The sequence below is a fragment of the Emys orbicularis genome, chromosome 9, assembly GCF_028017835.1.
Source record: "Emys orbicularis isolate rEmyOrb1 chromosome 9, rEmyOrb1.hap1, whole genome shotgun sequence".
NCBI lineage: Eukaryota > Metazoa > Chordata > Testudines > Emydidae > Emys > Emys orbicularis.
Genome location: NC_088691.1, coordinates 43,699,652 through 43,723,564, shown reverse-complemented (window position 1 = coordinate 43,723,564; position 23,913 = coordinate 43,699,652). Strand labels below are relative to the sequence as shown.

General features: G+C 57.4%; 1 protein-coding gene across 1 annotated transcript in view; it reads left to right on the top strand.

The window, feature by feature from the left end:
• XPNPEP2 (X-prolyl aminopeptidase 2) overlaps nt 1–19,952 on the top strand; it is a 31,274-nt gene extending 11,322 nt beyond the window's left edge. Inside the window, exons 4-21 of the mRNA XM_065410980.1 lie at nt 1,743–1,806; nt 3,016–3,120; nt 3,554–3,640; nt 3,881–4,027; nt 4,450–4,551; nt 6,069–6,150; nt 6,463–6,658; nt 7,517–7,606; nt 7,727–7,836; nt 8,645–8,722; nt 9,255–9,326; nt 9,615–9,675; nt 10,205–10,274; nt 13,519–13,623; nt 14,223–14,282; nt 14,631–14,707; nt 19,576–19,674; nt 19,752–19,952. Coding sequence (XP_065267052.1) covers nt 1,743–1,806; nt 3,016–3,120; nt 3,554–3,640; nt 3,881–4,027; nt 4,450–4,551; nt 6,069–6,150; nt 6,463–6,658; nt 7,517–7,606; nt 7,727–7,836; nt 8,645–8,722; nt 9,255–9,326; nt 9,615–9,675; nt 10,205–10,274; nt 13,519–13,623; nt 14,223–14,282; nt 14,631–14,707; nt 19,576–19,674; nt 19,752–19,952 — 1,806 coding nt within the window. The remainder of the gene's footprint in view (nt 1–1,742; nt 1,807–3,015; nt 3,121–3,553; nt 3,641–3,880; nt 4,028–4,449; nt 4,552–6,068; nt 6,151–6,462; nt 6,659–7,516; nt 7,607–7,726; nt 7,837–8,644; nt 8,723–9,254; nt 9,327–9,614; nt 9,676–10,204; nt 10,275–13,518; nt 13,624–14,222; nt 14,283–14,630; nt 14,708–19,575; nt 19,675–19,751) is intronic.
• Nucleotides 19,953–23,913: the final 3,961 nt, after the last annotated feature.

Genomic DNA, 23,913 nt, shown 5'->3' with positions numbered 1-23,913 from the left:
CGACAGGAATACAGCGTAGGACAGAACTTGTTAGCACAGAAATCAGTGACTGACTCGCTTCCAGCTGCCTGGCCCCTGCCCTGCCCGTTGCTCCGCCTATGGCCTTTGTTTCGCTTCCCGGGCCAAGAGTCACCTGGTCGCATTTCCCCCCCCCCCCCCCCCCCCGTGGGTCTCAGGTTACGAAGGGCAGCCATTGCATCCGTGCAGGCAACCGGAGCAGCCCCCGCAAAAGTCACACACACCCTTATTCCCACCACCTAGACCAGGGGTGGGCAAACTTTTTGACCTGAGGGCCACATCGGGGTTGTGAAACGGTATGGAGGGCTGGGTAGGGAAGGCTGTGCCTCCCCAAACAGCCTGGCCCCGGCCCCCTATCCGCCCCCTCCCACTTCCCGCCCCCGACTGCCCCCCTCAGAACCCCCAACCCATCCAACCCCCCTGCTCCTTGTCCCATGACTGCCCCCTCCCTGGACCCCCCCGCCCCTAACCGCCTCCCCTATCCAACCCCGCTGTTCCCAGTTCCCTGACTGCCCCCCTGACCCCTATCCACATCCCCGCCCCCGACAGGCCCCCCGGGACTCCCACCCCCTATCTAACCCCCCCTCCCTGTCCCCTGACCGCCATCTCCTGGGACCCCCTGCCCCTAACTGCCCCCCGGGACCCCACCCCCTATCCAACCCCCCCTCCCTGTCCCCTGACCGCCCCCTCCTGGGACCCCCTGCCCCTTACCGCCCCCCTGGGATCCCACCCCCTGTCCAAACACACACACCCAGCCCCTTTCGGAATGTGGCCCTGCAAACATGGGAGGAGGACTCAGGAGGAGCAGGGGCAGCCATACTGCTTCTCTCCGTCCGGCTGCGCGGCCGCCCAGTGCTCCTCCTGAGTCCTCCACCTGCGTTCGCTGCGCTCCTGCCACCCGCACCTCCCGCCTGCTCCCCTGAGGCTGTGGGTGAGGCTCCCTCCCTGCTCTCCCCTGCCCCCACCCCCGCGGGGGGAGTGCGCCGGTGCTGAGCTGCCCAGCGGCACAGTGAGCTGAGGCTGCAGGGGAGGGGGAACAGCAGGGGAGGGGCCGGGGGCGAGCCTCCCCGGCCGGGAGCTCAGGAGCCAGGCAGGATGGTCCCGCGGGCTGGATGTGGCCCGCGTGCCGTACTTTGCCCACCTCTGACCTAGACATTGGTGCAATACACAGGGAAACTGAGGCACACACAGCATTCATGCACAACAGTATGACTCACTTAGGTTCACATACAACATTAACAAGGGAAAATCCCCAGTACATCACGGGGGGGGGCAGGCGTGCGCCCTGATGGTGTGTCTCTGCATGGGGGGGCAGGTGTGCACTGGGATGGCGTGTCTCTGCGTGGGGGGGGGAAGACGTGTGCCGTGATGGCGTGTCTCTGCGTGGGGGTGGGGACAGGCGTGCGCTGTGATGGCGTGTCTCTGCGTGCGGGGGGGGGGGGGGAGACATACACCGTGATGGCGTGTCTCTGAGTGGAGGTGGGGGCAGGCATGCGCTGTGATGGTGTGTCTCTGCATGAGGGGGCAGGCGTGCGCTGTGATGGCGAGTCTCTGCGTGCGGCGGCAGGCGTGCACTGGGATGGCGTGTCTCTGCGTGGGGGGTAGGCGTGCGCTGTGATGGTGTGTCTCTGCATGGGGTGGGTAGGCGTGCGCTGTGATGGCGTGTCTCTGCAGGGGGGAGGGGGCAGGCATGCGCTGTCATGGCATGTCTCTCTGTGTCCCAGAGCGAGTACATTGCTGAGCGGGATGCACGGCTGGCGTGGATTAGCAGCTTCACGGGATCTGCAGGTGAGCGCGTCCCCACAGCCTGTCTGAGTTCCCGTTCACCTTCCCCGCCCCCCACTTGTGGATCCCCCTACCAAGGGCCCTCTAGCCAGGCTGCACCCTCATTATGCCCCTGGTGGGCCCATCCCCTCACAGCACCCCCTCCGAACAAGGCGCCTCTACCTGTGTGCTCTCTCCCTGACCCGCAGGGGGGCCATTTCCACGCCCAGGACACGAAGTAACCAGGCCCCAAGCTCTCCAGCTGACTGCGTCCCAGCCGGGGGGGGGGGGGGGGGAGGGGGGAGACCTAGCTCTGGTCAGACCTGCCCCCTCCATAGCATACAGACCCTGGGTCGGCCATCCCTTGCACTCCTTGTTAGCCAGAGAGGGGCTCCGAGCTGCCGAGGGGAAGCCAGCCCATGCACTGCTGAGGCTATGGGGGACCTCCTGGAACCAGCTGTCTTGCTGCCACCTGGCTGGGCGGTGTCTGGAGGAGGAAGGGGGCTGAGGACGGGCACTGATGGGCAGCAGGCAGAACCGCGGGAACAGGCTCCCCTGTCAGGCTCACTGCACTGAGGTTACAGCATCACTCACTGTGAGGGGGGCATGTGCTGGTGCGGGGCAAGGAGCCCTGGGGGCTGGTGAGCACATGGGTGCTTCCCATGTCCCTGTTGCCCTGGAGACAGGTGGGAGTCCCAGCAAGGGGAAGCCCACGCAGGGGGAGGGGGTAGATGACCCCTTGAGGTCCCTTCCAGGGCTATGGGTCTGCGATCTGCGCCCGCCAGCTCTTGGCATATGGCACCATCCTGCTGCCCCCTGCCATCGCCGCAGAGGCAGACTGGGAAGATGGGTCATTTGTTCTGTGCGAAGCTGCAGAACAGGCCAGCGTGCAGTGCCACGCAAGCCCCTCCCTGCATTAGCAAGAGGGCAAGTGATGCACTAGGCACTGGGGCTAACGGGTCCCTGCTTGAGTCGCCCGCCCCCAGCAACTGTCCTGACAAGAGCCCCTCTGGGAGGGAAGGGGCAGTGAGACGTGCCTGCCAGTGGCACCAATTCACAGACTCCTTGGGGGAGCAAATTCCGGGCCCCACCCCCACAACAGGGCGCCCACTGGGTCCTCCCTCAACCCCCTTGGAAGGGGCATTCCCTCCCCACAGCCCCCCCCAACTGGCACCACTGCAAGGTGGTGTCTGCAAAGGCCGGGCTAATGAGCCTTCTCCTCTCCCGTCTCAGGGACGGGGGTGGTGACGACAAAGAAGGCGGCTCTGTGGACAGACAGTCGGTACTGGACCCAGGCTGAGCGCCAGATGGACTGCAACTGGGAGCTACAGAAGATAGGTCAGTAGCTACGATGGGCAGGGAGATTGTGCCAAGCCCGACCTCTGCTGCCCACTCCAGTCCCAGAGCCGCCCTCAGTCTCAGGGCCTCAGCAGCCTTTCTGTGCCCAGCCGCTGCCATGAGTGCCTAGCGCTGGGGAGTCCCAGCCTCTCACTGGGGAGCCCTGGTCTCCAGAGCTCCAGGAAAACCCGGCCTGGTACACAGCAGCCTCTGGTACCATGAGGCTGCCAGTCTGGCAGTGACTCAGAGCCCTGGGCTCCTGGCAGAGCCAGGTTGGCAGCCCAGCAGCTATGGACCTGTGAGCCTTTCTCCAGGTGTGCCACACACGAGCCACCTGAGCTCTCCATGCCTGGCCCTGCTCTCCCTTCCCTGCCTGCCCGTCTCCCCCCGCCCCCAGAACCCGTGTGCCACTATGCTGTGCCCTGTCTTGCAGTCTGGACTGATTCCATCGGCGAGTGGCTGCTCCAGGAGATTCCCGCTGGCGAGAACATTGGACTGGATCCCTTCCTCTTCTCCATTGGTATCGCCCCTGCTCCCTGCATCTCCTACCTGCCCTGAGGAGCCAAGCATCCATCCCCCCATTCCACTCCACAGTACCTGCCCCTAAGGCCTAGGACAGGGGGTGGAGGGCCTGATACTGCAGCCCAGCTCCCATTGCCCTGGCTCTCACCCCTGAAGCCTTGGCCGGAGCAGTGCCTGGGGAGGGCGCAGCAGACTGACCATATCTCAGAGCCTAACCGACAGCTGCATCCCTTTTCAGATCTCTGGAACAGTTACGCCCGCGTTCTGCAGGGTTCCAGCAGGACCCTGGTTCCCATCGAGGACAACCTTGTGGACCTGGTGTGGGGCACGCAGCGGCCTCCTTCGCCCACCAGCAAGATCTACCTCCTGCCAGAGACCTTCACGGGTCGGTACTCGCTCCTTGCGGGTGGGCGTGGCACATGAGCCCATTCTCTGGCACCCCCTGCTGGTGACACTGGAGAGCGATCACCTGTGTGCTGCCGGGCATGCCGGGATGTCAGCAGGGTGTACCTGTTCATGCTGATGGAGGGTAGAAGTCTGAGTGCCACGCACACAGCTGGCCCCAGGGAGGTGCCTGTGCTCCCCGGAGCTCTCCAGATGTTTTGGGCTCCCCTGGAGGAGTCTGGCTGGGCTGGGTCAGGCAGGGACGTCCTTGGCTTGTTCGCTGAGGGCACAGCATTTATGGGAGGCTACGGAGAGAGCTTTGGAGGAACGAATGCCCTCCAGCCCAGCAGGGATGGGCCAGGGGCTCATAAGGGGGCCCTGCATGTACCTGACTCTCATGCCTGACCCCCACTGTCCTTTCAGGCAGCACCTGGCAGGAGAAAGTGTCCGGGATCCGGAGCCAGATGGAGAAGCACTCCAGGAGCCCCACAGCCGTGTTGCTGTCAGCTCTGGAGGAGACGGCCTGTGAGCGCTGCAGCCCAGGACCATCCTGCCACTGCACCCCCCTACCATGGCCTCAGCCCACACCCCTGGCTTCTCGCTGGCAGCCCCGGTGTCCCAGGCCCCCAGCAGCCCCGCCAGTGCCCTCAGTGCCCCTCAGACCCTCCCAGCACCCCCAAGAGCATCCCCAGTTCCCTTAGCACCCCATAACCCCTGCTAGCCCCCCAACAACCCCCCAGTGCCCTCAACACCCCTCAGCCCTTCCCAGCATCCCAACAGCCCCCCCCCCCAGGGCCCTCAGACCCTCCCAGCATCCCAACAGCCCCCCCCCCAGTGCCCTCAGCACCACTCAGAGCCTCCCAGTCCCCAACAGCCCCCCAGTGCCCTCAACACCCCTCAGACCCTCCCAGTCTCCAACAGCCCCTCCAGTGCCCTCAGCACCCTTCAGCCCCCAACACCCCCCACTGCCCTCAGCGCTCCTCATACCCTCCCAGCCCCCCAACAGTCCCCCACTGCCCTCAGCGCTCCTCAGACCCTCCCAGCACCCCAACAGCCCCCCACAGCTCTCAGCGCCACTCAGACCCTCCCAGCCCCCCAACAGCCCCCCAGTGCCCGCCACACCCCTCAGCCACTCCCAGCCCCTCAACAGCCCCCCGGTGCCTTCAGCAACCCTCAGCCACTCCCAGCACCCAACAGTCCCCCCCAGGGCCCTTAGCACCACTCAGACCCTCCCAGCCCCCCAACAGACCCCCCCAGTGCCCTCAGCACCACTCAGACCCGCTCAGCCCCCCAACAGCCCCCCAGGGCCCTCAACACCCCTCAGACCCTCCCAGTCCCCAACAGCCCCTCCAGTGCCCTCAGCACCCCTCAGCCCCCCAACACCCCCCACTGCCCTCAGCGCTCCTCATACCCTCCCAGCCCCCCAACAGTCCCCCACTGCCCTCAGCGCTCCTCAGACCCTCCCAGCCCCCCAACAGCCCCCCATTGCTCTCAGCGCCACTCAGACCCTCCCAGCCCCCCAACAGCCCCCCAGTGCCCTCCACACCCCTCAGCCACTCCCAGCCCCCCAACAGCCCCCTATGCCTTCAGCAACCCTCAGCCACTCCCAGCACTCAACAGTCCCCCCAGGGCCCTTAGCACCACTCAGACCCTCCCAGCCCCCCAACAGACCCCCCCAGTCCCCTCAACACCCCTCAGATCCTCCCAGCCCCCCAACAGCCCCCCACTGCCCCCAGCACCCCTCAGACCCTCCCAGCCCCCCAACACTGCTCCAATGCCCTCAGCACCACTCAGAGCAGCTTCCCTGCTGGGCATCCCACAGCAAGCCGAGACTGCCTGCCTGGCCTGGCTGTTCAATGTTACAGGGGTGAGATCTGGGCCCCTTGTGCTGGTCCTGACCGATGGCACCACTCTAGTGTCACTTCGTGCCCATACCCTCTGCCAGCACTGCCCCAGGAACCCAGCGGGGAGCGACGCTAGGCCAGGGCAGGGCAGGCAACCTGGTGTGCAAGGAAGGGTCTATAACACCTTTGTTCCTACAGGGCTCTTCAATCTCCGAGGAGATGACATCTCGTACAACCCTGTCTTCTTCTCCTACGCACTGCTGACCACATCAGACATCAGGTACAGAGCAGTTCCCCATCCCCAGCACATCCCCTGGGGCCTGGGCTGGCTCTCCCAGCCCCTCTGAGCCCCAGCACATCCCTCGTTACTGGCCTCCAGCTCCCCCAGCCCCTCTGAAACCCAGAGTGTCCCCCCAGGGATCAGGCTGGCTCCCCCAGCTCCTCTGAGCCCCAGCACGTCCCCCAGGGACCGTACTAGCTGCCCCATCCCCTCTGAGCCCGTGAATCCTCCAAGGACTGGCCCCACATCCCCAATCTGGACAGTGGTGGGGGCCGCAGCTGAGCCCAGCTGAGCTGAGCTCCTTCCCCCCAGTCTGTTTGTGGACAGGAACCGCCTGAGCACAGAGGCGCTGCAGTCCTTGAGCGCACAGTGCCCGGGGCCCCTGTGCGTGCAGGTGGAGGAGTATGACCAGGTGCGAGCCAGCGTGCAGGCCTATGCCCAGGGAGACGTCCGGGTCTGGATCGGGACGGAATACACGACCTATGGGCTCTACGGAGTGATCCCCCAGGTGAGCATTGGCCCCAGCTCTCCTGGTACCAAGGGGCTAGGCTTTTGCCACCTCCTCTCTTCCGCGTCTGCAGGACAGGCCGAGCCAGCCCAGGGCTGGGCGTGGCTTTGGCAAATCTGCCTGTGTGAGGGGCACCAGGGGTAGCATTACCCATGTAAGGAGCTGGCATGCAAGGAGGGGACAGCAGTGATGTGCCTGCGTGTGCAAGGGGAGGGGGGTTAGGTCCCAGGTATGCGAGGGAAGTGGGGGTGAGAGGCCCCGTGTGTGAGGGGAGGGGGTGAGAGGCCCCAGGTGTGCGAAGGGAAGGGGGTGAGCGGCCCTGGGTGTGTGAGGGGAGGGGGTTGAGAAGCCTTGGGTATGTAAGAGGAAGGAGGTTGAGAGGCCCTGGGTGTGTGTGTGTGGGGGGGGCAGGGCGGGATGAGAGGCCCCGGGTGTGTGAGGGGAGGGGGTTGAGAGGCCCTGGGTGTGTGTGTGGTGGGGGGAGGTGAGAGGCCCCAGATGTGTGAGGGGAGAGGGTTGAGAGGCCCTGGGTGTGTGTGGGGAGGGGGTGAGAGGCCCCATGTGTGCAAGGGAAGGGGGGTTGAGAGACCCCAGGTGTGTGAAGGGAGGGGTTGAGAGGACCCAGGTGTGTGACTCGCCACCCACTGCCCCCCCCCCAGAAACCAGCCAGTTCTTCTGCCAGGTGGTACGTACAGGGCCTGGAGCCGCCACAGGCTCTAGCTGTGCTGCTGTGTGCCAGCAGCTCGGGTGAATAGCCGTCCCCCTGCTCCCAGCATGCACAGGGCACTCGGGGGCAGCGTGGCTGGCAAGCCTCGCTCCTCTGGCCAGCTGACACCTGGCCCATCCTGACCATTGCAGGACAAGCTGGTGGAAAGCAGCTACTCCCCCGTGATGACGACCAAGGCAGTGAAGAATGCCAAGGAGCAGACGCTGCTGAGAGCAGCCCATGTAAGTGCTGGCTCTCCCTCTGCAGAGGGGCTGGCCTGGGGGTGGGGACTGGCTGGCATGGGAAAGGGCCTGGTGCTTCTCTCACCTGGGAGAATCAGGCTCCCGGCGGGTCGCCCCCAGGTGCGGGACGCCGTGGCTGTGATCCAGTACCTGCTCTGGCTGGAGAAGAACGTTCCCAAGGGGTTGGTGGATGAATTCTCCGGCGCTCGCTATGTGGACAAGCTACGAAGGTCAGTACGAGCGTGACCCTTGCCCGGGCTCCAGCTTGGCAATTCCCACTCCCGCCCTATGAGACATTGACTGGGCCACAGACCTCGTGGGAGATGGGCCCATGCGGCAGGATCTGGCTCTGGGGCCCACGCTCCGCACGAGCCCTTAGTGACCAGAGCGGGAGTTGCTCTGTGTTGGTGCCCCCCACAGTGAGCAGGGCTTGGCCACGGCCGCACAGGGACTCCTGCAGACCCCTGTGCCCTGTTGGGGTAGCGCCGCATGGAGGGCAGGCATTAGGGTGCCCATGGCCAGCATTCCACTGGCCAGGTTTATATAGGCCAACAGCGCCCCCTAGTGGTGAGGGGATGTTGACGTCTGATGGTGTCGTAGAGCTGAGCGCTGGAAGAAATAGGCTGATCACCCTTCCATTCCCTGGCAGCTGTACACCGCCTGAGGGGAGAGCAGGCCCCAGGAGAGATGTGTTGGGGGAGATGGCCAGGGCGAGCCCCAGCCTGCCGTGCCCTCCCTTCCCCAGACCACCCCCAGGCTGGGAACCAAGAGGAAGAAGGAATGCATGGCTTGGGGGCGGGGTGGGGGGGAGGGAGCCCAGAGAACCAAGTGCCAGGGCCCAGCTAGATTACCCTTCCTCACACTCCAGCTGCACCCTCCCCAGGGCTTGATCTGGCCCCTCCAGGGTCTGTAGGGCCCAGCCATGCCCCCTGCCCTCCCAGTCCCTGGAGGCAGCCACACTGCCCCCTCCTCACCCCCAGAGGCCTGGTTGCACTGTCTCATCCCTCCCGCATTCCTGGGATCCTTTCTCCTTTCCAGAGAGAAGGAGCACTGCAGGGGCGCCAGCTTCGAGACCATCTCTGCCAGCGGGCTCAACGCAGCGCTGGCCCACTACAGGTACCAATGGAGCAGCCTCTCCATGGACGGGATCAGTGCCACTGGGACAGGCCCTGGCACCCTCCACAACCGGGACCTCCCCCCCACTCACTGCCCACGGGACCAGGAATCTTTCAGCCAGCAGGGCAGGAGACAGAACTGCCCCAGGAGCTGGGCCCAGGTAGTGGGGCTCCCTGCCCTAGAGAGGGAAGCCAGCTGTAGCCCTCTCAGAGCTGAATGCCATGCTCCCCTCAGCTCCCCGCTGCACACATGGCGTGTGGGGGGCCCTGCTGCCACACAGTGGGGTGCTCTGATGCTGTGGTGAGGAGGGCTGGGCACACACCTGGACAGATGGGCATTCTTAGGGGAAGGAGACCTGCAGCCTGCAGAGCTTTCCCATTTCTATCTGTCTCTCCACGCCCTCGGACTGGCCCGCTGTAGCGTGTGAGCACGTATGTGAGTGTACATGAGCATGCACACGAGGCAGCTGTCGGGGTGTCCCCTGGAGTTGTTAGTGGAATCTCTTGGTTACTGTGGGGGTTTTCCCTTTCAGTCCATCCAACGTCAGCAGCCGGAAGTTGTCTGTGGATGAAATGTACCTGTCGGACTCCGGAGGACAATATCTGTGCGTATGGCCTGGCCTCATGTTCGTGCTGCCTCAGCTCTGTCCCCACAAGAACAGCATTAACCATGTCCAGAAACAGGCAAACCATGGTGGTTACACTGAGCCGCCTTCCCCAGGGCATGCCCAGCCCTGTGCCCCTCTGGTCCCACAGCAGGCAGGAGGAAGGGCAGGAGCTGCTCTGCACTCTGGCAGAGGGACCGGCTCAGCACTCTGCAGGCAGGGAGTCCCAGGCTCACAAGGTCATGGCCCGGCTTCTGGGGATGCTTATGACTTTTCCTTCTGCTGCAGGGACGGAACCACGGACATAACCCGGACTGTCCACTGGGGAGAGCCCACCCCTTTCCAGAAGGTACTGAGCATGCCCATATGTGGACCCCTTGCCCTTGGCCTGCGGCTGGGTCCCAGGCACTGTGTGCCACAGTCCTGGACTGATGTGCATCTCTGGTGGGGGAGATGGCAAGGGCTCCCCACTCCCTGGCTGTGTCAGTAATGAGGGTCCTCTCCTCTTTCCATCTCTTGGCTCCCAGACACCAGATCCTGGAGGGCCCAGAGGCAGCAGGACAGGACAGCACCCTGTTCAAATCCACAGCCAGCTTGAGCTTCACAGCCGCGGTAACACCACACTCCATGGGCCTTGAGACTTCATGGCGCCAGCTGGAACATGCCCACCTTCCCCTGCTGCAGAAACACGGGCCCCACCACCTAGCTAGAGGAGAGTCTCCATTAGCTGCTAGCAGTCATAGGGCCCAGGACCCCCAGCAGATGCCATGCAGAAGAGGGGTTGTGGGTCTGCATGGACACCCTGCCCCCCTGCATTGCTATCACCGCAGCCACGACAAGTGCTGCAGGTGGCCACTGACTCGTTCTGTCCCACGCAGGAAGCATACACGCGAGTGCTGATGGGAAACATCGACCTGGCCAGGCTTGTCTTCCCTTCCGAAACATCAGGTAGGTGCCAAGCTGGGCACAGCCCTGCCCTGGGATTGCTGGCTGTACCCCATGCTGAGAACAAGGCTGGGGAGAACCTGAGATTCAATGCTCTGGGGCAGAGTTGGCTTTTCAAATGGATCAACCTACCCAAGAGCCCTGGCATCTCAGTGGTGCTTGATCCAGGTCTTTTCCGTGGATGAGGTTTCCCAGGGGGTTTTGGTCTGTTACCTGTGTAAATGAATCCAGTCCACACAGAGATCTGAGAAAGTTCTCACATGCCCATGTTCTTGCCAGGCCCTCCTTTTCAATCTATGCCTGCCATTTTTCTGCTTCTGTGAGTGAGAGAGCAAAATGCAACTGGCTTCCGCTCAGAGCCATGTTGTGGCAATAGTACACCACCTAGGCTGTAGCTTGTTTGCATTTGCACCGGCCATTGTGAGTTTGTTCACATCGTAGTACTTGAGAACTGGAGCTGTTGAGATCATTTCTTTTACCTTTTTAAAGGCAATTTCTTGGTTTGGCCCCCACAGTCAAGATGTGTTGGACTTTAACAGTTCAATTGGGGGGGTTGTTTCTGCAGAAGGGTCTTGTAGGTATTGACCAGGGCAATGTACCATCCCCAGTACTCGTCTCAGTTCCAGTACATTCGTTGGTGCATTCTATTCTCGAATTGGTTCCACTTTCTCAGGGCTAGGACTGATTCCATCTTTGTTTATTGTCTGTCCCAAAATCTTGATTTGGGGTAGGTAAAAATGCACTTTTCCTTGTTTAGCTTCAGTCCAGACCAACTGATTAGGCTTAGACCTTGGTTGCGGGATTTGTTGTGTTCTCCTATCGAAGACCCATAATATCATCCATGAAACCTACACCTCCATTTGTGTTTGTTAGCAGTTCTGCCATCTTTCTTTGGAAACTTTCAGGTGCACTGGGAATCCCACAAGGTAACATTCAAAAGCAAAGTCCCCCAAAGGGTGTGATCAATGGAGTCAGTTTAGCACTTCCTTTGGCTAAAGGAACTGGCCAGAATCTGCTCGAGGCATTCAGGTTGGAGAATACTGTAGCTCCTTTCACTTTGAGGGGGAAGTTACCCAGTGCTAGAAGTTAGGTTACCAGACGTCCGGGTTTCCCTGGATACAGCCTCTTTTTTGATTCTCCTTTCTCTGTCCCTGGGGGATTTAAAAAATAACAGGCAATGTCTGGGGGTTTTGCATAGCAGGCAAGCAGCAGCTCAGAAAGAGCCTTGATTGGTCTGCTGTCCGATTGGTCCCTCCTATGCATCTGCAGCTGATTGGTCCATTCCCCTACAAGGCACAGCTGCTGGATCCTGCCCACCCAGGCGGGCTCCTAGCCCTGGGGAGAGGCTGACTGACGTCTGTTGCTGCATCCTGGGCTTGTGCCAACTACCTTGCCACTGTGACAGGGAGTAACACTGCCCCTCACCTCCAGTGAGTACCCCCGCCACAGGTACCCCCTTCAGCACCCCCAACTGTACCCCACCTCCAGCTCCCCCTTCCCCTCCAATACCTCCCCTCTGGCAGTGTCCTCTTTTTGGAAACCTGAAATATGGTAACCCTAGTTGGGAGAATATATGTTTCTCTTACAACTAACTGCTTCATTGAGTCTCTTAAGAGTCACACCAATTTTTCCCCCCCATTTTTCTTTGTAACCAGCACCACTGGAGCACACCATGCCGTTGATTCAGAGATTTTCTTGCTTATGCCAGTCCACTCTATTCTCTTTAACTCGATTTCCACTCTATGAAGTAACGGGATGGGAATCCTGCGATCTGTACGTACACTATATGGTTCAGCATGGTCTCTTAAGGTTATTTGTACCGGATCCCCTTTCAGAAGTCCAATATCACCAAACAGTCCGTCGAGTTCTTTCATCTTCTTCACTAGGCCCATCCTGGCAGCCATGCTGCGGCTGAGAAGGCTGCTGGTCTGTGGTCCTTTGCTCATATGTGCACTCTGAATGCAAAGCTTTTGTCTTTGAAAGTTGTTTCTGTGGGGGACTGGCCCATGCAGTTCCGAATCCCTCCAGGGCTAGTCAGGTTTTGTAAGTCCCTTCTGAGATGACTGACTTCAGCTCCTGAGTCAATTTTAAAGTCAATAGTCTTGCCATGAATATTCAATTTCACTGCTTTGGTGCTGTCCATATTTTGTGCATGTATTGAATCTTTTGCCTCTGGCTGGACATGCATCATCTCTTGGGATAGGACTTTTTCCACACCTCATGCATGCAGGCTGGAATTTATCCCTCTGGAGTTCTCTCTTCTTGCCTCAGGGGTTTTATGATAATGGCTTTTAGTGCTCTCAGGTGTCTGTTTACAGTGTCTAAACTAGTTTCAGGTTTCTGAAGATGCTCCAGCCTTTTGTTCTGCTGTTTGACTAGTTCAGAGTGCTTTGTTATCCGTAGCTACAGCTAGTCATCTTCAGTTGTAGCTGCTGTGAAAGATTTTTATCTGTTACCCCCGTAACCAGCTTGTCTCTGATATTTTCATGTTTTGCAGTTCCAAAATCACAGTTTTCAGCCTATGCATGCAGAGCTCTTATAAAACATCCACCATTTTCCCCCGGTCCTTGAATTCTCTGGTGAAAATGTGCTTTTTCATGAGCCACATTTTGCTGAGGTATAAAGTATGCATCAAATATAGCCAGAGCCCTTTCTTCGTCATCTTTGTGACTGGCTTCAGTAAAGTCAAAGGATTTAAAGATATGCTCTGCCTGCTTCCCCACAGTGTAAATTAAAGATTAATTAATAAATAAATTTGTAGCAATTGGAAATCTTCCAAAATACTGCTTCCAGTCTGTCCATTTGTCAAAGCTGAAGTTCTCAGGGGCATTGAAGAATGGCATGTGGATGAGATCCTGCAACCTTTCCTCCTTTTTCCCTTCTGTTTGCAATCTTTGCTGCTTTGTTCCTTCTATTTGTTCTTCTCTGGCATTAGTTTACTTCTGACACCATGTCATGTACTTCCTGTACATAGCATCAGGGCTGCTACTAGCAGGTCAGGCTTCTGTACCAGCTATTGACTGGACACAGAGCTTCCTTCCCAGAGAGAGACACACCAGCCCTGGTCACTGTAAGATCCTTTAGTGCTCTGCCAGGTATGGCTAAGGTTAGCTTAAACAAGGTAGTACACACACAGCGACACCCAGTGGCTGAACAGTATAATATAGTTTAGCATTCTGCTACGCAGGCAGGCACACTGGGGATGGGCATGGCTTCTCCTCTCAGGACTTGGCTTTTTGTGTTTCAGGGAGAGTGGTTGAGGCCTTCGCACGCCGAGCCTTGTGGGAGGTTGGACTCAACTACGGCCACGGGACTGGCCATGGCATTGGCAATTTTCTGTCTGTCCATGAGTGTAGGTGCTCTGCTGGTTGCCTGTCCCCAAGGGAAACAGCACAAGGGCCTGTGCCCTCTTGGCTCTCACCCCTACCCCTGTGTGTTTGGACTGGACAGGCACAGGGGAGCTGCGCCAACAGCTCTGCCTCTCCCTGTCTCCCTGCTCCCATTGCTCGGCCAGTGTCTGGGATAGAGGCGCCCTACACCAGTGGTGGCTGCCCATCAAGAATTCTCAATCCCCTGCTGGCAACTGGATGCCCCACACCTGCCCAGTGACTTCGCCATGGCCCCAGGGAGCACAGCACCTGTCATCACGGTGCCTGGAGGATACCGATGGCTGGGCAGTGTGGCAGCTCAGCCTGCTGGATGCCTGGCTGGCCTGAGAGGCCCAGTGGAGGGAATCAACTGGGAGTCCCAGGGAGCGAGGGTTGCTAAGCATGCTGGGCTCTGGGTAGATGCACGATAAGCACAGGTCCCCAGGCCCTATGCAAGTGGAAGGTGCAGCCACCTCTCCAATAGATCCTGCTTGTGGAGGAGGGAGTGGATGTCTCCAGTCTCAGGGCTCATCCTGCTCCAGCATCCAGAAGGAGAAATAAACTTGGCATCTTCTCCCTGCAGGGCCAGTGGGATTCCAGTCCAACAACGTGCCCTTGGTCAAAGGGATGTTCACGTCCATAGGTACGTGTGTCCCTCACAACCCCCGCCCCTCCACACCCCGGGCACTTCCAATACCCCTGTGCCCCGAGACGTGGGCTCTTGTGCCTTCTAATCTCAGGCAGCATCGCCCTTCATGAAATCTCCCAGACCCCATGCATTCCCATGGCAGTCCTAGGCTCTTGCCAGGGCTAGGGGGTGGGGGGTAGTGCTGTGGGACAGGGCCCTGGTGTCTAGCATGTGGCCTGGAGGTATTTGGCAAAGTGGGGATCATGCAGCTGGAGCTCTGTGATCCCAAGGGTGTGTGGGAGACCCCAGTTACAGGGTTGTCAGGGCTCTGGATTCACTGGCCTCCCTGTGTCTGCTCCCCAGAGCCCGGTTATTACCAGGAGGGTGAGTTTGGAATCCGCATTGAAGACGTGGCACTGGTGGTGGAAGCTCAGACCAAGGTGACTCATCTTCCTTGCCCCGATGGGACAGGCCTTGCTGACGCATCATCAGTCGGCAGCCACCTTCCCTTCCCCTCCTTCCCCCCACTTTCTCCCTCAGTTCTAGAGGGCTGGGCCAGACCTGGAGACCGGGTGAGGGCAAAGGGATTTGAGGGCTTAGCTGGGAGACAGCTGATGACAGTTCCCTACCAGCCGCTTAGCAATGACTCGGGGAAGGGTGTGTGAGGCCAGGGATGTTTAAGAGATCTGCTCTAGGAATTATTCTGGGGCAGGTCTCTGGCCTGTGCGATACAGGGGATCAGACTGGATGGTAACAATGGTCCCTTCTGGCCTTGGAGTCTGTGAATCTCTGAACACATAGGAGATTGAGTGTGGACTTATTCATGTTCTTGGCCAGATCATCAAAGAGCTCAGCTTGCTGGCTGCAGGATCAGCATGGCCCGGCAGTGTGTGCCAGGGTCTGTGTGGGGCAGAGGGGCCCAGCTGTGTGTGCCGGGGTCTGTGAAGCGGGATGGGGCCCCGTGGCATGTGTGCAAGATGAAAGCCCTTGTGCCCCGCTGCACCCACCAGCTGAGGTGGGGGGGCCTTAGGCAGGGCACCAGGGAGACCAGATAGGTGTCCAGCTGGATTTGGTCTCCTGGTGCTAGCCAACAGGGTGATTTTAAAGCCATGTGTTAAACCAATGCCACTGAGTCAGCGTGGGTCTTGTGAGCCCCACAAGGGATCCACACATGGGGCTGCACCAGTATCAGTGAACTCGGTGCCACTTTGGCAGCATCCCTGGGAGAGGCTGCAGCACGGACGTGGAGGGTGCGGCACGGGCTGGGATGGAGCCGATCACAGCTCAGAGCACATTGTGTGCAGAGCAGGAGCTGAGAGGAGTAGCCCTCACCCCTGGGTGGTATTATGGAGGCTTGGCAGCCCCAGGTATGAGAGCAGGACAGGCCACACAGGGCTGTAGGAAGTGTGGCAAATGGTACCACGTCGGAAGGGAGAGGCAGTGAGCTGTGACAGGGCAGGCACCTCTTGCTCAACGCAAACACATCTGTCTCAGCCGTCCAGCCACAGGAAGTGGAGAAACAGCCCCGGAAGCTTGACCCAGACAGGCAGCGAGGTGTGGAAAGGCATGGGTGAGTCGGCTTGGGAGTGAGCGGAGGGGCAACGCCAGGGAGCAAGGAGCAGGAGCTGGAGAAAGGAACATGGTGGGATCCCAGAAGGGAGCCACTATGTAGGTGGGACCGGAACCATGGCAGTGACGCTGCACTGCTGGGAAGGCAGTTCCTCAGCACAGCTCACTGGGCTGGGGGCTGGGCTGGGGCCAAGGGGAGCGAGGCACTGGAAGGAGTCAGAGCTAGGAAAGGAAGAGGACAGGGAGCAGAGCTGTTTCCAGGCCAGGTCACAGCAGAGCCCAGACTGGGATCAGCGAAGGAGCCTGCAGTGGGAAAGGTGTGACGGCTCCTTTCACAAGCACACCCTGGGAAGGGAAGGGGAGTGAAGGGATCATAGCTCAGGCAAGGGCCAAAAGTCATGACTGACAAAATAGCCACAGCACCCCAGAGCTGCTCCCAGCTGTCACTGCAGTGACTCACAGGCTGCGGAGAGGGAGCTGATGGATTCTTTGCTTCAGTCTTCACGGCTGAGGATGTTAGGGAGATTCCCAAACCTGGGCTGGCTTTTGTAGGTGACAAATCTGAGGAACTGTCACAGATTGAAGTATCACTAGAGGAGGTTTTGGAATTAATTGATAAACTCAACATTAACAAGTCACCGGGACCAGATGGCATTCACCCAAGAGTTCTGAAAGAACTCAAATGTGAAGCTGCGGAACTATTAACTAAGGTTTGTAACCTGTCCTTTAAATCGGCTTCGGTACCCAATGACTGGAAGTTAGCTAATGTAACGCCAATATTTAAAAAGGGCTCTAGGGGTGATCCCGGCAATTACAGACCGGTAAGTCTAACGTCGGTACCGGGCAAATTAGTTGAAACAATAGTAAAGAACAAAATTGTCAGACACATAGAAAAACATAAACTCTTGAGCAATAGTCAACATGGTTTCTGTAAAGGGAAATCGTGTCTTACTAATCTATTAGAGTTCTTTGAAGGGGTCAACAAACATGTGGACAAGGGGGATCCGGTGGACATAGTGTACTTAGATTTCCAGAAAGCTTTTGACAAGGTCCCTCACCAAAGGCTCTTACGTAAATTAAGCTGTCATGGAATAAAAGGGAAGGTCCTTTCATGGATTGAGAACTGGTTAAAGGACAGGGAACAAAGGGTAGGAATTAATGGTAAATTCTCAGAATGGAGAGGGGTAACTAGTGGTGTTCCCCAAGGGTCAGTCCTAGGACCTATCCTATTCAATTTATTCATAAATGATCTGGAGAAAGGGGTAAACAGTGAGGTGGCAAAGTTTGCAGATGATACTAAACTACTCAAGATAGTTAAGACCAAAGCAGATTGTGAAGAACTTCAAAAAGATCTCACAAAACTAAGTGATTGGGCAACAAAATGGCAAATGAAATTTAATGTGGATAAATGTAAAGTAATGCACATTGGAAAAAATAACCCCAACTATACATACAACATGATGGGGGCTAATTTAGCTACAACGAGTCAGGAAAAAGATCTTGGCGTTATCGTGGATAGTTCTCTAAAGATGTCCACGCAGTGTGCAGAGGCGGTCAAAAAAGCAAACAGGATGTTAGGAATCATTAAAAAGTGGATAGAGAATAAGACTGAGAATATATTATTGCCCTTATATAAATCCATGGTTCGCCCACATCTCGAATACTGTGTACAGATGTGGTCTCCTCACCTCAAAAAAGATATTCTAGCACTAGAAAAGGTTCAGAAAAGAGCAACTAAAATGATTAAGGGTTTAGAGAGGGTCCCATATGAGGAAAGATTAAAGAGGCTAGGACTCTTCAGTTTGGAAAAGAGAAGACTAAGGGGGGACATGATAGAGGTATATAAAATCATGAGTGATGTTGAGAAAGTGGATAAGGAAAAGTTATTTACTTATTCCCATAATACAAGAACTAGGGGTCACCAAAAGAAATTAATAGGCAGCAGGTTTAAAACAAATAAAAGGAAGTTCTTCTTCACGCAGCGCACAGTCAACTTGTGGAACTCCTTACCTGAGGAGGTTGTGAAGGCTAGGACTATAACAATGTTTAAAAGGGGACTGGATAAACTCATGGTGGCTAAGTCCATAAATGGCTATTAGCCAGGATGGGTAAGAATGGTGTCCCTAGCCTCTGTTCGTCAGAGGATGGAGATGGATGGCAGGAGAGAGATCACTTGATCATTGCATGTTAGGTTCACTCCCTCTGGGGCACCTGGCATTGGCCACTGTCGGTAGACAGATACTGGGCTAGATGGACCTTTGGTCTGACCCAGTACGGCCTTTCTTATGTTCTTATGTTCTTATGATGTCTAGTCCCGTTCACGCAGCGCTGATAGCGGAGTCCAGTTGTACGATGGTTCCCTGGAGCTGTATGTAGGGGGATGCCCCTGCTGGGTCAGATACCGGTGACGATGCATGGGCTGGAGAGAGCCCAGCAGGACTCATGTGTCCCAGGGAGTCTGCAGAACCAGCCGCCAGGGAAACCCCCTTTTCCTTGTCCCCTGAGCCCATTTGCTCTGGAGTCCCTGAGCGCTGAGCAGCTCCAGTACAGAGTTGCTTGGAGAGAGCTGCAGGGCTGGCTGTACACATGTGCTCCAGGGAGTCTGGCTGTCCATGAGTGGTCAGCAAGGCTTGGCCAGTTGGCCCCTTCCCTGAGGCCAGGCTGAAGGAGGGGAAGGAGCAGTTTCCCCTACTTTGCCTGCAGGGAAGGGCTGTTCTGCTAGGCCCTGCATGCCCTGCTTCCAGCCAGGCTGTCTGCTGGCCCCAGATAAGCAACACTGAGCATCCCCATTAGGCACTGGCCTCTGCACTAAGCCATGCCCCATTTGTCCCGATTGGGCTGGGTGTGTGGGGGGGGGGAGCGGTTACCAACAGTAGGGAAATGCTCTGTCTTCTTGCCACTGCTAGAGGGAAGGGAGGGAGGTCCACACTGGCTCACATGTGGGAGAGGCCTGGGTGCTAATTGCAGGGGGAGAGGCTGTGACCCACCCAAATCAGAGCTTGTAACAGTGGCAGCTAAGGGACATGGCCAAGGTCACACAGGGAGTCTGTGGCAAGGCAGGGAATTGACTCCCAGGTCTCCCATGTTGGCTAATGCCAAACCTTTGGGCCAGCCTTCCTCTCCAGTGACCAGAGACAGCAAAGCCAGGTGCACCCTGTTCGGGGCAGCTGTAAGCCTGTGCCTCTAGTGCTTGAGTGACACCACAGGGCCCACCAGCAGCCTCACAAACCTCGGTGAGCTCTAGCCACGGGTGGGACAATGTGTCACACAGGGAGCTGCTCCGGCCCAGCCATTTACAAGGCAGCTGGCCCAGGGGCTGGGACTGGGGGTCTACAGTGACCTTGTCCCATCTGCAAAATGGGGAGATGCTTTGGTGGGGGGAGAGAGGAGGATGCAGGTAGTGAAGGGCATGGAGACCAGTCAGTGGAGGAGGCGCTGGGATTAGAAACCCCCACGTGTGGGTTTTTAGCTTCGTGCACCTTTCCCTTGGCCACAGGTCACAAGGGAGGGGGGAGTGTCTCTCATGCCAGTGTACTGACCATGTGGCACAGAGCTAGGCACTGCATGACACGCAGCAGCGAGTGAGGGATGTGGTGGCAGATAGGCGAGGCTGTGGCTCTGGGGCCATGACACACCATGAGGAGGAGGAGGTCAGAGCTCAGGAGGGCTGGCAGAGTGTAAACAGCAGCCTGGCGAGGGTGGTGGGCTCAGTACCCTCACTCTCTCTCTCCTGCTGCAGCATGGGGCAGGGGAGAAGGCCTACCTGACCTTCGAGGTGGTGTCTCTGGTGCCCTATGACCGGAACCTCATCGACATCAGCTTCCTGTCTGAGGACCAGGTGAGTGGGTGCTCTCGGGGCAGGCTGGAGCTGCCCATCACACCTACCGCTCATGGCCTTCTCCTGTCTGGTTGCAGATCCAGTATCTCAACACGTACTATGAGACCATCCGCCAGCGCGTGGGACCAGAGCTGCAGAGACGCCAGCTGGAGGAGGAGTACGAGTGGCTGAGGAGGAACACACAGCCCTTCTCACGGGGCACTCTGGTGGCCGCCTCCCTGGGCACCCTGGCAATCACCTCTCTGGTGTCTACGCTCCTGCCTGACAGACAGGCCTGAGGGATGCTACGCCCCCAACCGCCCAGCCCATGTCTAACCCCCCAGCCGTAAGCCAGTCTCCCAGCCCCTCTTCTAGGCAGTCTGTGGTTTGTATGTTTTTCTCACCCTCAGTCTTGTTACCTCACTTCCTTTTTAGCTTGTGATTAAAAACAAGTAACCTCGTGGCAGGGGGTTGAGAGCTTCCCCTTGTGCAGTGGCTGCTGCGCCTTTGGGGTGTGGGGCTTGTGCACAGGAGGGGGGTTGTGTGCATGGCTGTGGTATACACAAATGAGCAGGGTTGGTATGTGTGTTTGTGTTAGTGGGGCTGATGCATGCAGGGAGGGGCGCTGGTGTGTGGACTGAGCTGAGGTACCTGTGCAGGGCTTCTGTGTGCAAGCACTTGTGGAACTGGTGGGCGCGTGTATATGTGTAGTGCTGGTGTGTGCAGGGCTGGGGGGGAGCATGTGTGCAGGACTGCTGCATGCACCTCGGCATCCATGTCCAGGTGTGGGGCACAACAGCATGCCAAAGGGCAAGTGTCAATGGAAGCACTGAATTCTGTGGAGGGGGAAGCTGGTGTGGCCGGCCCGGATGCATGTGGAACCCAGGCTGGCTGACAGGACAGACTCCAAATTCACCCTACATAGCAGCATTGTGTCATCACTTCCTAGGCCTGCCTTTAGTTTAGGGCCCACTAGTGTCCCCCTGCTGGACTGCCAGCCCCACCCCAGTTCCCACTTTTCCAGGCACGGCCTGCCCTCTCCCGCCTCCCTGCTAATTTCCCAAGGCTCATTCCTTCCTTAGCCTTCTCCCATGCCTGCCACGGTTGGGGTAGCCCAGTCTCTGGTACAGGCCCAGATTTGTACCCCTCAAGCGACGTAGAGACCTGGGGCCTGATTCTCCATCACTCTGTCCCTGTATTTGAGACAGGGTGTTATGGTAGCTTTAAGCCACCTTTGTACTTCAGGGCCTCATACTCCATGGCCTCGCATCTTGTGCACAGTGGGCGTGAATGCTGCCATCCTGACGATAGTGATTGACACCCACTTTGCACTACTGCAAATGACCAGGGTAATGGAAAATCAGGTCCCATGTATTCTGGGGAAGTGCAGGGTCCTTCCTGGCCCTGATGTAAATTAGAGCAGCCTCAGGGCTGCTCTCACACACAGCTCTCCCTGGCCATGCCCCGATCCACCCCCTGAAATGGGCCTGGGATCAGGCCAGCGGAGATCCCATAGTTCAGTGCCATGCCAGTGGGCACTCCCCAGTGCATGGGGAATCCCAGAAGCCTCTTTCTGTTTCCACCCAGTTTAACGTCCCTTATTTTGCTAAAGTGGCAGCTGGGGATGGGGGGGCAGAGTGCCCCTGAAAACCAGGCCCCTGACATGGACTCTGGCTATAGCACTGTTGTAGCCATTTTAAAGCAGCCCAGGGATCCCAACTCCCCGTAAATAATGCTGGGAGCCTAAAGGCACGCGAGGAACAGGGCCGGCTCCAGGGTTTTGGCCGCCCCAAGCAGCCAAAACAAAAAAACAAAAACAAAAACAAAAAAAAGCCACGATCGCGATCTGCGGCGGCATTTCGGCGGGAGGTCCTTCGCTCCCAGGCGGAGTGAGGGACCGTCCGCCGAATTGCCGCCGAATACCTGGACGTGCCGCCCCTCTCCGGAGCGGCCGCCCCAAGCACCTGCTTGGCAAGCTGGTGCCTGGAGCCGACCCTGGCGAGGAAGCAGGGAGACCCACCTGCCCCACAGCTGGCTGCCCTGACCAAATGGGCTCTCCTGCCTGGGTGGCTGTTTCCTTGACTCCCCACTAATTATTTCACACACACTAGAGATGGGCAGGGGGAGTTCATCAAAAGATGGAGCAACCCCACCCCCACCCCCCAGTGTAATCTTTTTTTAAAATCTCATGATTTGGAGGGCCAATCTCATGATTTTTGATCTCTTGAGAGTGGCAAAGCTGATGGGCTGCAGTGGGAGGGGCAGGGGAGAGCATGGCACGTGTGAGGGGGAGCAGCGTAGAGGGGGTGGGCTTGTGGATGCCAGCAGAAAGGGAGGGACAGCAGAGATGGGAAGAAGGGGGCTAATAGAGCAAGGGGGAAGTTACTCCCCTGAAGACATTGGGACAGTTTCTATGCTGCCCCTCTCAGAGCCAGGCAGGGATGGCTCTAAGCCATCTTTGTGCCTCACAGATGCCATGCTGCTCGAGGGGCTGGCGTGGCACCTGGCATAGGTCAAATCAGCCCCGGAGAAGCAGGTGGCAGGGTCACGTGGATAGGACACTGGACTGAGAGTCAGGAGACCTGGGTTTCTTCCTGGCTCTGCCGCTGAGCCTCGGGCAAGTCACTTCTCCTCCTTGGTTTCCCTTGCGGAACTTGCAGTATAAAGAAACCTGAGGGCGCAGGGAGCCGTGTGAGAGAATGCAATGCGAACGCCCCTTGGCGAGGCCCCATGGAAAGGTGTGTTTTCCTGTATTTATCCATTCCTTCTCTTCTAGTTCCTTTACAGTCTACCTCATTGTTAACATACAATGCCACACCACCTTTACGGCTGTCTTTACTGAACAACACACACCCTTCAATACCTGTGCTCCAGTCATCACTACTAGTCCACCATGTTTCCATTATCCCTCTATATGACATACCAGGGCACAATCCAGGCTGGGGAGCAGGGGCTGTGTCCCCCCTGCCCTGCAACCTTGGGTACCTTCCAATGCCTTGCTGAAGTAGCTCCCCCCAGGACCGCTCCAGCCAGCTACACTCTGGCTCTCACCAGCCTTGGTTACACTGCAGGGTGAGCCCTGCACATCCCCAGCCCTCCATCTCCCCCCAGAGATGTATGTCCTGTATTGCCCAGCCCTCAGCTGGAGAGTGCAAAATATATTAAGACCATTATTCCTTTAAAAGGAATAATATGCCAGCTTATTATCTTAAATAGAGTTGCCCAGACACTTCAGCTTGAGCACATTGGATTAGATAAAGCAATAAAAACAGGTTTATCAACTACAAAGAGCTAGACTTTGAGTGAGTACAAGCAATGAGGCATAAAAGTCAGAAATGGTTACAAGAAAAATAAAGATAAATTGCTTACTGGGGTCTAAATTAAGCTATATTAGAGTCAAGCAAAATTTCTCACCACATGCTTCCAGCACGGTTACTGACCAAACTCTTCAGGTCAGGACCCCACCCCCACCACTCAGAGTCCAACAGCTGTTTTCCTATGCCAGAGAGACAGGGACACACACGGGGGTGTGGGGGGGGGGTTGCCTTGGGCTGTTTACCCCTTCTTTTTATAGTTTCAGTCCCCCCTCTTGAAAACCATTTCCAGCTGGGCACTAGGAGACAAAGTTTGTGTGGAAGGATGTTCCCTGCTGTTTCTTCTTCACCTGTTTGAGCTGCCTTTGTTTCCCCTTCCTGCTTGCTGACTCTGTTTACTGCTTACATGCAAATTAAGGCAAACACACTCTTTTGTTCAAAACAAACCTCTTCTGCTTGGGCAGGGTTGTGGGATTTGGAACATGTGTTAACACCATACAGGGGAATTTTGTAACTTTACATACAGTGTTGCCACACATTTTAACAGGACAATACTGACCAGCAAATTATGAGTTTTCAAATGATCCCTTACAAGGCATACCTTGTACAGAGATTACAATAGTGTGTAGGGTGTGAATACAGGAGTGTATTCTGTCACACTAGAATATCTAGTTTCACTTCAATGTGATGTGGCCATAAAAAAGGCTAATGCAACCCTAGGATGCATCAGGCGAGGTATTTCCAGTAGAGACAGGGAAGCGTTAATACCATTATACACCTCTACCCCGATATAACGCAACCCAATATAACACGAATTCGGATATAACGCAGTAAAGCAGCGCTCCGGGGGGGGGGGGGCTGCGCACTCTGGTGGATCAAAGCAAGTTCGATATAACGCGGTTTCACCTATAACGCGGTAAGATTTTTTGGCTCCAGAGGTCAGCGT